We start from the raw sequence: 13,819 nt of genomic DNA, 5'->3' as shown, positions 1-13,819 counted from the left end.
CATTTACACAAACACACACATGTGCGCAGCAAATCCCCTCACAATTTCCCACAACACTCCCCCACACGCAGCAGCGAGTCCTCGCACAGCGTCATCGGAGGGACGAGGGAGGCCTGAGTGTCAACCCGAGACCACCCATTAGCCTCTCCCACACACACCGGAACATCTCCTTCAACAAGCGACTACGGTTCATTCAGAATCGGCCTCCTTTACCACCACATTTACGTTCTATACCGAACTACTATATCATATATAATCCATTACACTGTCAGAAGCACCGGCGTGCTCCTACAACCCGTCAGTCTGGTCCCCCAGGCCAAATGACACGCCACGCCGCTTTACTGAGCGACAATACGTTCACAGTAAGGAAACTAAAACACAGTTTCTACTGACTTGCTGAGCTGAGCATAAATATTCACAAAATATAAAATGTGCCACAACTTTTGCCAGATACATAATTTCCCCCAAAATACGGTACGTTCAGTAAATAAACTGTAACTTGGCCGTAAAAAGAGTAAAACAGCACTCTTGTAATTTGACCAGGGGGGCACAAACGTTTAGCGTCCTGCAGCATGGCTACAACATAAAGCCAGTGGTCTGCGAAAGTTCAGGCACCCCTGATCACAATGAACCCACATAAATATGACATTTCTCTGCAAATCGTAGCGCAGTTTCTATTTACGAGCCGAGTCGAACATAAAAACTATAATAAGTTATAAAATGCGCCTCAACTTTTTCAACAACAGTATGTAACATTAACATGCAGTGTGGCCAGGGGGGCACAAACTTTCAGAATCCTGCATTTTTACCACGTTCGGGTCAGTGCTAAAGTTTAGACGCCCCCCGGTCAAATTCCATACGACAATAATGAACTAGTGCAAACTGTAGCGCACAGAACCATGTCACGATGCAAAGATGCCTCGATTCACGCAAAGGGTTCTTTGGGTGTTCACAGATCTTTACAGAACCTTTTTCATTACTAAAGAACCCTGGAAGAACCACCTTTTTTGAGAGGGTTGAAACCACCCCAGCTGACTGATTCTTTTTTAGCACACTCATTTTACGAGATGCCTAAACCTCCTGGCTGATTTTCAGGGTTTTGAATGGAAAATGATCTTTCTTACAGACTTACAGCACTGCGTGAAAGTCTGAGGCACCCGAGACACACTTTCAAAATGTATTTATTTGTGTAGTTTGTGTTTATTTGCTGAGAAAAGTGTTAATGTTTGAATAAACACAATTTATAGAATATTATGTGATTTTGTGGATGTTAGTGTGTTTAACCATCTCCAAGCCGCTCCTCAAGGAAATCCCAGTATTATATGTAGTTAAAAAGCAGCTCCTGGTTTGACCAATCAGTGCTCAGTAAATTGAGCTCATGATGTCATTGATGATGTTAACGAGTCTCTGTGGCGGCTGTGAAGGCGTCAAGGAACCTTCACACCTTCAAGGAACCTCCGCGTTTGGGATCTGTAGTGAATTCTAATATGTAATACGTGATGGGAATCTATGTAATCATGACTGCTGTATCAGGAGCACACCTGATACCGTAACGCTGCACAGCTGCTCCTACAGGTTATTTTCACTACTGGTTGTTGTCGTCATCCTGATCGTCCTTTCACGAGTGCTTGTGAACAAACATCACTGCACGAGCAGCTCCTGCCTGCTGATTTTCTGATTCCGCTCAGCCACGCTGACCAGCTTATAACAGGCTTTACAGCAGTACTGACCGCAGACCTGACCACAGCAATGCCACTAACGGTCAAAAGCACTCGAATACTAGAACATCTGAGCTTTTTAGATTTTACTTGTCTTTCCTTTCATTTGTGACGTCGCCTTCATTTAGAAGCCATACAGCTGTATGCAGAAGAACAGCGGCGGTCAAGTTCCATGTTTTGGTGAGTCCTTAAGTGAAAATAAGTGAAGACGTCCTCCGCAGAGATCACATTTCTGCATTATTTGTTAGAATTTACATTTATGTGCAGAGTTTAACACACTGGAAAAAAATAAGAACATAAAACATTCAATATTTAACATCACAGGCCACATTTTCTGTTGCCCAATGTGTTAAATGCAGCAAATAAGCAGTAACTGTGCGTTAAATTGTGCAGTGTGTTCTCTGTAGAGGACGGGTTCCACTTACACTCAGACAACAAACAACATGGAATATGAATGGGGCGCCTAAACTTTTGCATACCTAGAAAAATAAAAGCCCTATAAAAAAGCCCATTGCATTTCTGAGGACTTTTATGTTAAAAACAAATTGGCAGTTGCTTCCCCAAAGATGAGCAGCAAAAAAAATTAGATATGTACAATATTGCCAAAAGTATTCGCTCACCCATCCAATCACTTCCATGGCCACAGGTGTATAAAGCCGAGCCCCTAGGCCTGCAGACGGCTTCTACAGACATTAGTGAAAGAATGGGTCGCTCTCAGGAGCTCAGTGAATTCCAGCGTGGTACCGTGATCGGACGCCACCTGTGCAGCAAGTCCAGTCGTGAAATTTCCTCACTACTAAATATTCCACAGTCCACTGTCAGTGGGATTATAACAAAGTGGAAGCGATTGGGAACGACAGCAACTCAGCCACGAAGTGGTCGGCCACGTAAAATGACAGGGCGGGGTCAGCGGATGCTGAGGGGCATAGTGCGCAGAGGTCACCAACTTTCTGCAGAGTCAATCACTACAGACCTCCAAACTTCATGTGGCCTTCAGATCAGCTTCCTGTTCCAACATGACTGCGCACCAGTGCACAAAGCAGGTCCATAAAGCCTTCTCATCCAACATCAGTGTCATAAACAAATTCCTAACCCTTGTGGAAAGCCTTCCCAGAAGAGCTGAAGCTGTTATAGCTGCAAAGGGTGGGCCGACATCATATTAAACCCCATGGATTAAGAATGGGATCTCACTCAAGTTCATATCCTTGTGAAGCCAGACGAGCGAAGACTTTTGGAAATATAGTGTACATATACATTTTTTTGCTACTCTCACAATATTTTCCTCCTCAATCTTTGGTTTTCATTATTATGATTTAAGGCTTTATACACACAAAAAATATATTTTTTATATTTATTTATATTTGTGTGTAAAAGCAAATTAATTTTGACAATGGCAAATAATACATACATACAAAAAAAAACCCAGAAAATATACATATTGCTGCTGTCGGAAGAAAACCTTGTATCTCCATTTTTGTCTTTTTTCAGTTTTTGACATCATTTCAAAGGACGTGTTGCCCTTTACATTGTGTGTAAATTTCATGATGAATGGAGCAAAAGAAACGGCCCAAAATGACTTGGAAAGACGTCTGGTTCCATTGACTTGTATTAAAACTACAGTATGTTTTTTCTTTCTCCTGTAAAGTTCCAATTTTGGAGAGACAAGGTTTTCTTCTGACAACATGATATACATGTAATTACTTATATTGTAAAGATTTTTTGCTTTTCTATTTATAATGTCTATATTGCCACTTCTCACCGTCCCATGTGTGATATAAACCAGTACCTCATGCGCAAAACTGCATGTGAATTTCAGGCAAAATATCCTTACAGTGTAAATATCCTAACTCTTATTTATTTAGAATTCTTTATAAAAGGATAGAGCGAATACGTTTATCTTATTTTTTACTTTTAGTATTAAACATATTGTCTACATAGTAACAAGTACCAAACTGTTATACAAGTACCAAATTAATTTGTTCATGCATTATGGAAATGTATTTAATGTATTTAATGTAGTATTACATCCAAATTAGCTAATGGCTTGTTTTGTTGGACAATTTCTTTGTGTTTATAACCTGAAGCTCAGCATGTTTGGCTGAAAGAAGACGCGAAACACAGTCCAACACTTCCAAGCCCCAATATAAATATAAATACCATTACTTGCACTTTAATGAGTCAAAGTGGCGTTTAAAATGATCCCATGAAACATTAGCTGCCTATTTAAATAATACTTTGACAGCAAGATGGAAACTGGCCATTAATGAATCAGAAGCAGGATCAGAATTTTTATTCTCCGAGTACCAGATGCACAAGGAGTTTCTCCTTCAACATAAAATTAAATCCAATAAAACAAATGGAGAAAAATATATATTATAACAACATTGATAGTACACATATATCTATATATATATATATATATATATATATATATATATATTTTTTTTTTTTTTTTTTTTTTTTTTTCCTTTTTCAGTTTTTGTCATACTTTGAAAGCACCTCCTTTACATTATGTGTAAATTTCATGATGAATGGACTAAAAGAAATGACCCAAAATGACTTGGAAGGACGTCCGGTTCCATTGACTTACATTAAAACTAAAGTAGGTTTTTTCCTTCTCCTGCAAAGTTACTATTTTGGAGACACGAGGTTTATTGATATATAAAATATATACTGACTACAGTAGAGTAAAGTGGGAGAAGTGCTTATTCAGAAGGATTATGGTATATACAGTAGCTGTGTACATCACAGTGTGTGTGATGTTTAAAGCAGGGTCTCTGTTTAAAAGGATTACGGGTGAAACAGGCTGTGGAGGTGACGGCTGGTCTTTGGCACAATGAGTCATGTATAATTATACTGCGACATTTTGGTTCAGGTGTATCAGCAGCCCGAGTGCCTCACCTGCCTCACATTAAACACCTCATCAACCTGCAAAACCCACCTTATTCCAAACAAAAGGACTGATTATCGATCACATGTTTGAAGCAATATTGTGAATATTCAGACCTTGGCCAATTCCAACTGTGCATTGCCACTGCATCATATTTGAATACATCAATATCAGTTACATCATAGTGGATGAATCAGGGACTGCAGTTAAGAAATCAGACAACTTGGCAAAACTGGCACATTAATTGATCTGCACTGTTCCTGTAGATATTAATCAGATTAACTAGATACGTTTGGGTCCATTGCACAACAGCAAACTAGGAAGCCTTCACGTTTGTTTGATGAACAATGTGTGTATATATGGTTCTGTATGGCACCAAAAAGGGTTCTGCTATTGTTATAAACTTGCAGTGGTGGACAGTAATGAAGAAAATGTAGTTGGTTTCTGTACTTAAGTGCTTTTTTCATGTATCTCCGCTACATTGTGAGAAATCTGTCGTTCCTTTTGGTTTCTGTATGTATAAAAACGTAACATGTCAAAATGAAAGAAGCGCAAAGCCAGAGCACCAATCAGGGCCCAGCGGTCACTTTGTTTAGAGCTGGTTTTGACCTGTTGGTCATACCGACCCAGTGCAGCACGCGGTTCAACGTCAGCGCAGCAGCGTAAAACTTTGGGAGAGTCTGTTCAACATAAATGATGAACTAACCTAACTTAAACAAATACTTTGACACACATAAAATCACTAATTATTGTTTATAATGCATTTCTGTTTATTCTAACACTTACTGGCCGGATAATCAGCTGTAGCAAAAGGTGCTAGCAGTGAAGATTCTCAATTAAATAGACTTTTGTGAGTGCAGACCATGCGTTCAGCATGGTGGTGGTAGTATGAGCGAAGACCGAGTGAGGGATGGGGGAGAACACTGAGACTTCAGGCTGGAGTTCTGGGCAACTTCTGCCTGTAGCTAGAAGGCCAGACCCCCTCATAGCTGCAGTAGGACTGATGTGGAGGTGCAAACACTGTCACAAGTGCGGAAGATGAGGATGTGAATTTATAGGGCATTAGAGTGGAAAAAGGAGGGTTTTCGTCCGTGCTGCTCCCCACAAACTTCAGTCATAACTACATTTAGTTTTATATTTTGTTGCTGTCGGAACAAAATCTTGTATCTCCAAAAAGGTAACGTTACAGGACAAGGAAAAACATTCTTAGCTATTAATGAAAGTAAATGGAGAAATATTTCTTTCCCCAAGTATTTTGGGCTTTGATCTGTTCATCATGAATTTTTGACACAATATAAAGGGCAAATTATATCAAAAAATGAAAACGACAAAAATGGAGACACAATGTTTTGTCCTGACAGCAATGATTTGCTCAAGTTACAAATAAGTTCTGATGCATTTAAATGAATTTTTTGATTCATGAATTCTGTAACTGCTGGTACCATTTTGAGCTGCAGTTAGTAAAGCTAGTTGCTGGTTGTACTTATGTTTCTGATGGATATAAATACATAACGGATGACTTCAGCTAAGCAATAAATGAACAAGATGTACATTATGTTCAGAGGGTGTCACAAGACAACCTTTGAGTCCTTTAGTTATGACATTCTACACACATTCACTATGTGGGATGAGCTTTATAATAATTCCAAAAACATTTAAACATAGAAGATATTTGCCTGTAATACATGCATATTTGGCTTTTATGCAGCCACCTAAATCACTGTTATGCAGGAACTGGGTAGGTGTGTGGAAATAAAATTAAGAAAACACTTATATTCCAGTCAAATCACCTAGGTGTGAATAGAACAGTTCAATATTTTTCTTGCACAGACACTTGTTTACAACATGGATGCGATGCCAAACATAATCAGATATAAAAGGATGAAAGCAACGCTAAGTTCGTACAATATCGCCATTATTAAATGTAACTGCTAATATCCTTTAATTGACATCGCAAGCATCTCTTTGCTTTGCACGATACAACAAAAGAGTTTAATAAATGAAAATTCTTACCAGTTCCTGGTCGTCCCATAATGATGTCTTTGCATGGAACAGGGTGCAGGGTCTCTGCTGGAAGTATAAGTGGTAACAAAGCTGTTGGGGCAGGATGGCACGGAACAGGCTGCTGTAATGTTGTTATTCCACCCTTATCCTGTCCTCCACCACCTCCTGAACCAAAGGAAGCAGACTCAGGAGTAGGGCTGGGCACTGATATGCAGGCCAAGGCAGGGCTGGATTGGGTAGTCAGGCCTGTCGGATTGGGGTTTGGAAGGGAAGAGATGGAAGACACCAGAACAAGAGTCGATGAAGGGTTGTGCAGCAAGACTGCCCCATTGGTGGAGGCAGCTGCGTTAATTGGAACAGGCACCTGTAATCCCGCACCAGTCAGACTACCAGATTGGCTGTTCTCTTTGGAGCTGGCTCCTTCCTCATCTGCAACTCTAGCCAGTGGACGTTCTGTAAATTTTGCTAAAGGGATCTCAGGGTTTCGTACAATTATAGGAGAGTCCCGCAAAGAATGTTGAGCCACTGCATGTTGTGAGCTTGTCTCTAAGGGCAAAGGAGAGGGCGGTGAGGAAGAAGCTGTGGATGATGGGGGTCTTTGGCTGCGGGAAAAAGTAATTGTCTGAGGAGAAAGCACCCGAAAGGAGGTTCCTACTGAGGGATCTATTCTGCTCTGCTCCAGTTCAGATTTGGTACAGTCTTGCACTACAGGAGGTGGGGGTGGTGGGGCATCTGATTTACGCTTGCTGGGACTAACAGGCACAGTGAAGGTTAGACTTGTTTGGAAAGACGGTACAATGCCAGGGACAAGTCTCTCCCGCTCCTTCTCCACCACTGAGGTGTTAAGTTTGGAGGTGCCAGTGCTAGTGCCACTGGCGTGTTGGTGGCGGCGAGGGGGAAGAACAGTCAAGGTTGTAATAGGACTGAAGTTAGCAGGGCGAAAGCCGAAGAGTGGTGAGGGAGATGGAGACGGGGCCGGAGAAAATGGTGACTGGTTTGATATAGGTGAAAATGAGGGTGTTCCTGACCGTGAGCTCCCCAAAGACACAAGCATAGTAGCAGCCTCACACTCATCAAAATCAAAGCGTGAAAAATCCTGTGGCAGCAGAGATGGAAGAACTAGACGTGGTCGTGAATCAGTTCCCCGACTGCTGGTCTCACTGCTGTCCCGAGATGTCTCTTCCCAGTCAAATTCGCTGCTGGCTCGACCTCTCAAGTCTGAAGGGGTTGCAGTCCCTGAGCTGCTCCCTCCTCCTCCCCTGTGCTCCCTTTCTCCACCCGCTCCCTCTAACTCTTTAGTACGCATGGAGAGATGTCGTGAGCAGTAACCCCTACGCTGAGACTCTTTCATGCAACTGTCCTTAGAACACAAGCGACGCCACTGCTTCCCATTGAACTTCTTGCGGATACCATTGGGTGTACATACCACGTCACCCTTCTTATATTTCTGCTGAGCAACAGACAGTGGAGTCCTTGATCGTGAAGAAGAGGCCGAAGATGAAGTTGAGCTACCTGGGATGGGAGTAGAATTCTGCGAAGGAGAAGGAGTCTTGTCCAGGGGTGTAAGAGAACGTTTTGAGCTGGGTGATGGAGCCATATTTGAAGGGTGAGGGAGTGAGAGAGCTCCATCAGAGCCTACAAAAGCTGGTGAAGGAGGCGGCTGAGGACTGCCAGAGGGTGGACATGACAAGTGAGTACCCAAAGATGTGGCAGAGAGGCCTCGTGCCACTGAGAGGGAGCCTGAGTGTCCAGGAGGCTTAGAGAGGATCTGTCTATGTTGACTGGGTCCAGCTGCTTTGGTTACTCCTGAGATCAAGGTACCTCCAGCATCTTGGAGAGGTGCCAGATTAAGCCGTAAAACTTCCAAGTCAACCTCTGGTGTTTGCAGTTGCTTTCTCTCCCTGTCTCTTTCTCTTGCTCTTTCCCTCTCTCTCTCTGTATCCTCGAGCCTCTGACTCTCTCTTCCAGTGTGTAGACTTGGCACACTGTTTACTATCAGAACTGCTGGCAAAGATGCAGATGAAGGAGGTGATGTGCCATCATATTGTTTACCCCCAACATCAGGATTTGAGAACTCCATATTCCTCCCTGGAGGTGGCCCCGCACCCCCAAAACCCATTCCCCTACTAAGCTGGCATACTTCTCTCTCCACCTCCATCTCATCCTTCCCCTCTCTTTCCTCCCTGTCTTGTTCCTGCTCTTGCACATCCCCCTCCCAGGGTGGGACAACGAGACGCAGGTTCTGTCGGGATACCCACACTGCTTGAATTTCCGTTCTCTGCTTTGCCTCAGCCATCTTGTTCCCTGTTTTCCTGCGATTCTGCTCTTCCTTCAGTAGCACCCTGTAGGGGCAAGCAACAGCCGGATGGGAATCCACATGTGAGACCACTCCTTCCCTGTACACCTCCTTCCCCTTATCTCCTCCATAAGGCACACAAACATGCGTCCCAACTTCCACAGGGTCACCGCCCGGTGGCGGGGCGTCTAAGATGAGGTCAATAGTTTGGTGTGGGTGACTTGCTAGTGCTTGAAATGGGAACAAAAGCTGTGTCTCCACCCCATTAATCTGTAACCCTACATTCAGCTGCTCTTTAGTAGCCCCACGTACAACACCGCAGATAAACACACACTCCTTGTTCGACTCTTCTCCCTCCATCCCCTCCTTTGTTCGCTGATGTCGAACTAGCACTCTCTGGTTCTTTAGTCCTTTAGCCAGTGCCTCAGCTATTCCTGAAAAATCTTCTTGCTTTACATGGTTATTTGAGGTGAGGTGAGGAGGTAGGATTGGTGACTTGTTTAATGGACTTATACTCAAAGAAATCCCTATATTTGGATGCACACTAGTCGGCTCCAGCACGTCCAAATCTGGACTGTGTTCACTGGCTGTATCTGTGGAAGATGAACGTGCTGAGTTTGGGGCACCCTCTCCATATGCATCTGTTTCCACTTGTGCAACCACCCTTTCTCCTTCAGATGGAACTTCATCTTTCACAGCTTCTACCCAAGCTAAACAATTAAGCTTTAAAGATTCTGTCCTTGTCTTACTGTCTCCTAATTCTTTGATATTCATGTCAGTAGAGACACCTACACTGTCTTCTTCAACAATGGCTTTACTTGCTCTTAGGGGGATATTAGTGGGAATGGGGTTACAAAGTGTACTGAGGTGATTACTGTTCAGTGCAAGTGAAGGTACAGGGGTCGGACTGATAGGGGAGGCGCTGACAGTTCCATGTTCATACATGTACTTTTTCTTGGGCACTCTGGCTTTAAAGGTAGCTGTTTTCCGACTGGAGAGTGTGGTGGGACTGTGGTTGGTGTTGACAGAGGCGCTTTTGTTTAAGCCATTGGCTGCCACGTTTGTGTTAATTGAGTTGCTAGCTGTGCTGTTTGTGAGAGGGCTGCTAGCTGTGCTGTTTGCGACAGGGTTGCTAACTGTGCTGTTTGGGACAGGGCTGCTGGCTATACTGTTTGCCACTGTAAGGTTATGCATGCTGGAGTTAGCATTTTTAGGGCAAGTCATCTTATTGACCCTGACTACAACCTGCTCAGCTTGATCTACCTCCACTGACAGTCCTTTCATCTGCCCTTTTAGGCCCTCCCTCCTCGAAGTGCTGTTCCTCTTGTCCGTCTTCCCTTTAGAAGTGTCCAACTTGGCCGGAGTAAGTTTGCGTGATGACACTACAGCAGGCGTGGCTTGTGACTGTCGGTTATGTTTGTCTTGTTTTCTCCTGCCTTTTCCCCGTTTGGACAGCGGAGAGCGTCCTCTCTGTTTCTTCTGTGATCTCATGTTTTATTTCAGTTATCAGTCTTCTTGCTTTTTTAATTGCTTTATCTTTTCTTCTGTTGTATGGGGATGGGACTTTCACACGTTTTCCTTCTTGCTTTTAAGTGGGCTTGTCGAAAGTTGTTTTTGGTACTATTTCTTCATTTGTTAATCTGTAACGAGAAAAAGAGAATGTGTCTGAATGTGTATGCGAGAGAGAGATAAAGACAGTAGGTCAAGGCACAGGAAGTCTTGAACACCAGATATTAACATCACTTTGTATTTAACCACTTTTCGGACAGGATTTGTTCCATTTGTTGGATACTGTAATTGTTCCGCAGGACATCATAGTCCATAGTTTATGTGCAGTTAGCACAGGCTAAGAAATCTTTGCATATATTACAGAGATGGGAGTGGCTTCGCTGTCACTCCAAAAAGTTCCACACAAAATAAGTTTGGCTGCTCACAAATAGAGAACATGTCCAAACATTTAAATGTAATTTTTTTCACCCTGCCATCCACCTAGCTGTCTTAAGTGAAGGCACTGTAACATTAGCATTGTCAATTGAGCAGGAATTTACAGCCAACCATCAGCAGTGGTGCGTAAAATCAAACTTCATTTGACATATTTTAGGGTTCATAGTCAAATAAATGAAGGAGGACAAGGGTGGGGAAATCCAGTCCTGGAAGGCCAGATTCCTGCACAGTTTGGTGATTTCCTACTCAAGCACCCCTGTTTCAACGAATCAGCCAATTTCTACATTTGCCTGATGTGCTATAGCAGGGAAATCATTGGTCCAAGGTAGTGGTTCAGTAACACATGCAGCAGCCTCTCCGGGTGTGACAAATGGTGCTATTTCTGTTTTATTAGTTTAAAACTCATGTTCTTTCCGAAACAAGTACATGGAAACACCATAACTTCTGTTTACCACTGCCAGATCCTGCTACAGATAAGGAAACAGGCAGAAACCAACCTTAACAACGACCTGCTGCAGAAGATACATGAGCTCAGTTTGCTAACAAAACAAAGATTGCGGGGACCTTCTCACAGCCGGCAGTCCTCGGCGTTTACTGGTGAAGCCTCTTGAACAGAAAATCACCAATCTGTGCTGGACAACGACCGTCAGCTACCTACCCTTGGGGTAGGACAGTATGTATCGGGTTGATCTGGGCCACAAGACAAGGAAATGCTTATTTGAGTGTCTAAATAACTGAGAAAAACAGGCAAAACTCCTTTTCACGTGATATGACGGAATATTGATTGACATGGCGATTAGCACAGGATTTACCACAGCCTGGGTTTATTTCCAGTTTATTTCTTAGCAAAAAAAGCCACCAGAATCTTTATGCATAAAGCTACTGATGCGGCAGATTCAGACACACTGGTAAGAACTACGTTACCGATCCCGTCCGATAGACAGTCTGGATTTTATGAAGTTTGCTTGTTTGATTGACATGAAGGAACCAAAGGTTGGTCTTGCATAAAACTGTATTAGCCTGCTTGTGACTGATGAAGATGGGTCTCTCTGCAAGTTCAGAATTTGTCATAGCAGATTTTATATCGTCTAATAAATCCCACTTTCATTCAGTCTTAGACTCACTGTGGCACCCTCATAACAATAAAGCTTTGGATCCAGATGATTTACCTACTCTTCTGCACATCTAAGTAGGGATGGACCACTGTCAATAACCAACAAACAATCAGCGGCCACTCTGTTAACTCCGCCTCCTTATTTCTACACTCATTGTCTATTTTATCAGCTTCACTGACCATATAGGAGCACTTTGTATTTCTACAGTTACAGACTTTGTTACTCTGTTCTTTAACGGTCAGGACCCCCACAGGAACCTCACAAAGCAGGTACTATTTGGGAGGTGGATCATTCTCAGCACTGCAGGGACACTGACATGGTGGTGTGTGTGTGTTGTGCTGGTGCGAGTGGATCAGACACGGCAGTGCTGCTGGAGGTTTTAAGAACCTCAGTGTTGCTGCTGGACTGAGAACCAAAAATATCCAGCCAACAGCGTCCTGTGACCACTGATGAAGGACTAGAGGATGACCAACACAAGCTGTGCAGCAGCAGATGAGCTGTCGCCTCTGACTTTACATCCACAAGGTGGACCGACAAGGTAGGAGTGTCTAATGGAGTGGACAGTGAGTGGACACCGCTGTGTCTGATCCACTCGTACCAGCACAACACACACTAACACACCACCACCACATCAGTGTTAATGCAGTGCTGAGAATGATCCACTACCCAAATAGTACCTGCTCTGTGAGGGTCCATGGGGGTCCTGACCACTGAAGAACAGGGTAACAGAGTATCAGAGAAACAGATGGACTACAGTCTGTAACTGTAGAACTACAAAGTGCACCTATCCTGTCCAAGATGTGTGAAAGGACAATATGCGAATGTGTATTTAGTCATTTGCAGACGGACACCGCCCCCACACTCACAATCTCTGTTTATTATTTCTTCGCTCAAGCATGTAAATTGGACTATTACATCTTGTACTGTGTGTCATTTGGGAAAAATAACTGCAAAACAATTTCAAACACCTGTTATCTGTGAAATAACATGCTATATAAAAAAAAAAACACAGCATAAAAACATCACAGGCCTTCAGACCCCAGGGTCTCTATGTGGGTCCACACACTCGCATAACTACTGAATGCATACATTAGATGCATAGAAGATGCTGGATAATTCACTGCAGCTGCTGAATCATTTACAGTAGTTATTGAATAGGTTATGCAAACACTGAATAAGTCATAGTGGTTACTAGATCATTTATAGTAGCTGCTAAATAATTCATAAGGCAAGGCAGATGCTATTTGCACCACTGCGTTCTTAGTAATGTACATTATGTATACACACTTGCTATTTGCATCTATCTATAGCTGAACGATCAGTAGCGTAGCGGTGGCCTCTGTGGAACGTCTTCTTTCAATTCTTGTGTCCCTTGCGTTTACTGATATATTACATTTGAAAAACATGTTCGGGTCACAATGTATTTATATTTAAGTTATTTCAACCATTACACCTCCTTGAGCCATCAATATAGCAATATTGGTTCATAAATCAATCCTTTAGAATTCCAGGCACCGCAGAAGAGCTCGTCCCCACAGTGAATGTGGGAAGGCTGAGGCCATATTTTTAAATAAAAAATTTTTTTCTGCAAGTTTAACTGCACAAATCTACACGTGACTATGAAATATACGATTTAAAAGACATAAAGAAAGCAAATGCTACATAAATATTATGAAATACATAATGAAAGCTGTGGTCCCCAGGAGTCGCGCCACTGGTGTTACCGTGTTACAAAGAATTTCTATTCTTTTGAAATAAAAGTCACACTGATGACGTCACTTCGACTCCCTTTCACCTGTTTTCTGAGGATCTATGAAGAAAAGCACATGGTGAGTCCACTGTGTCTTTCACA

At 42.8% G+C, this 13,819-nt stretch overlaps 1 protein-coding gene across 3 annotated transcripts in view; it reads right to left on the bottom strand.

Annotated features, from left to right (window-relative positions):
- cicb (capicua transcriptional repressor b) overlaps positions 1–13,819 on the bottom strand; it is a 91,604-nt gene that overhangs the window by 61,355 nt on the left and 16,430 nt on the right. For all 3 annotated transcript variants that reach the window (XM_037537318.1, XM_037537317.1, XM_037537319.1), the window contains exon 2: positions 6,622–10,548. In XM_037537318.1, the coding sequence (XP_037393215.1) occupies positions 6,622–10,399 (3,778 nt within the window). In that variant the 5' untranslated portion in view covers positions 10,400–10,548. The remainder of the gene's footprint in view (positions 1–6,621; positions 10,549–13,819) is intronic.

This window comes from Pygocentrus nattereri, chromosome 3 (assembly GCF_015220715.1).
Source record: "Pygocentrus nattereri isolate fPygNat1 chromosome 3, fPygNat1.pri, whole genome shotgun sequence".
NCBI classification, from domain to species: Eukaryota; Metazoa; Chordata; class Actinopteri; order Characiformes; family Serrasalmidae; genus Pygocentrus; species Pygocentrus nattereri.
The sequence above is the reverse complement of the archived record's forward strand: the minus strand, read 5'-3'. Positions and strand labels throughout refer to the sequence as shown.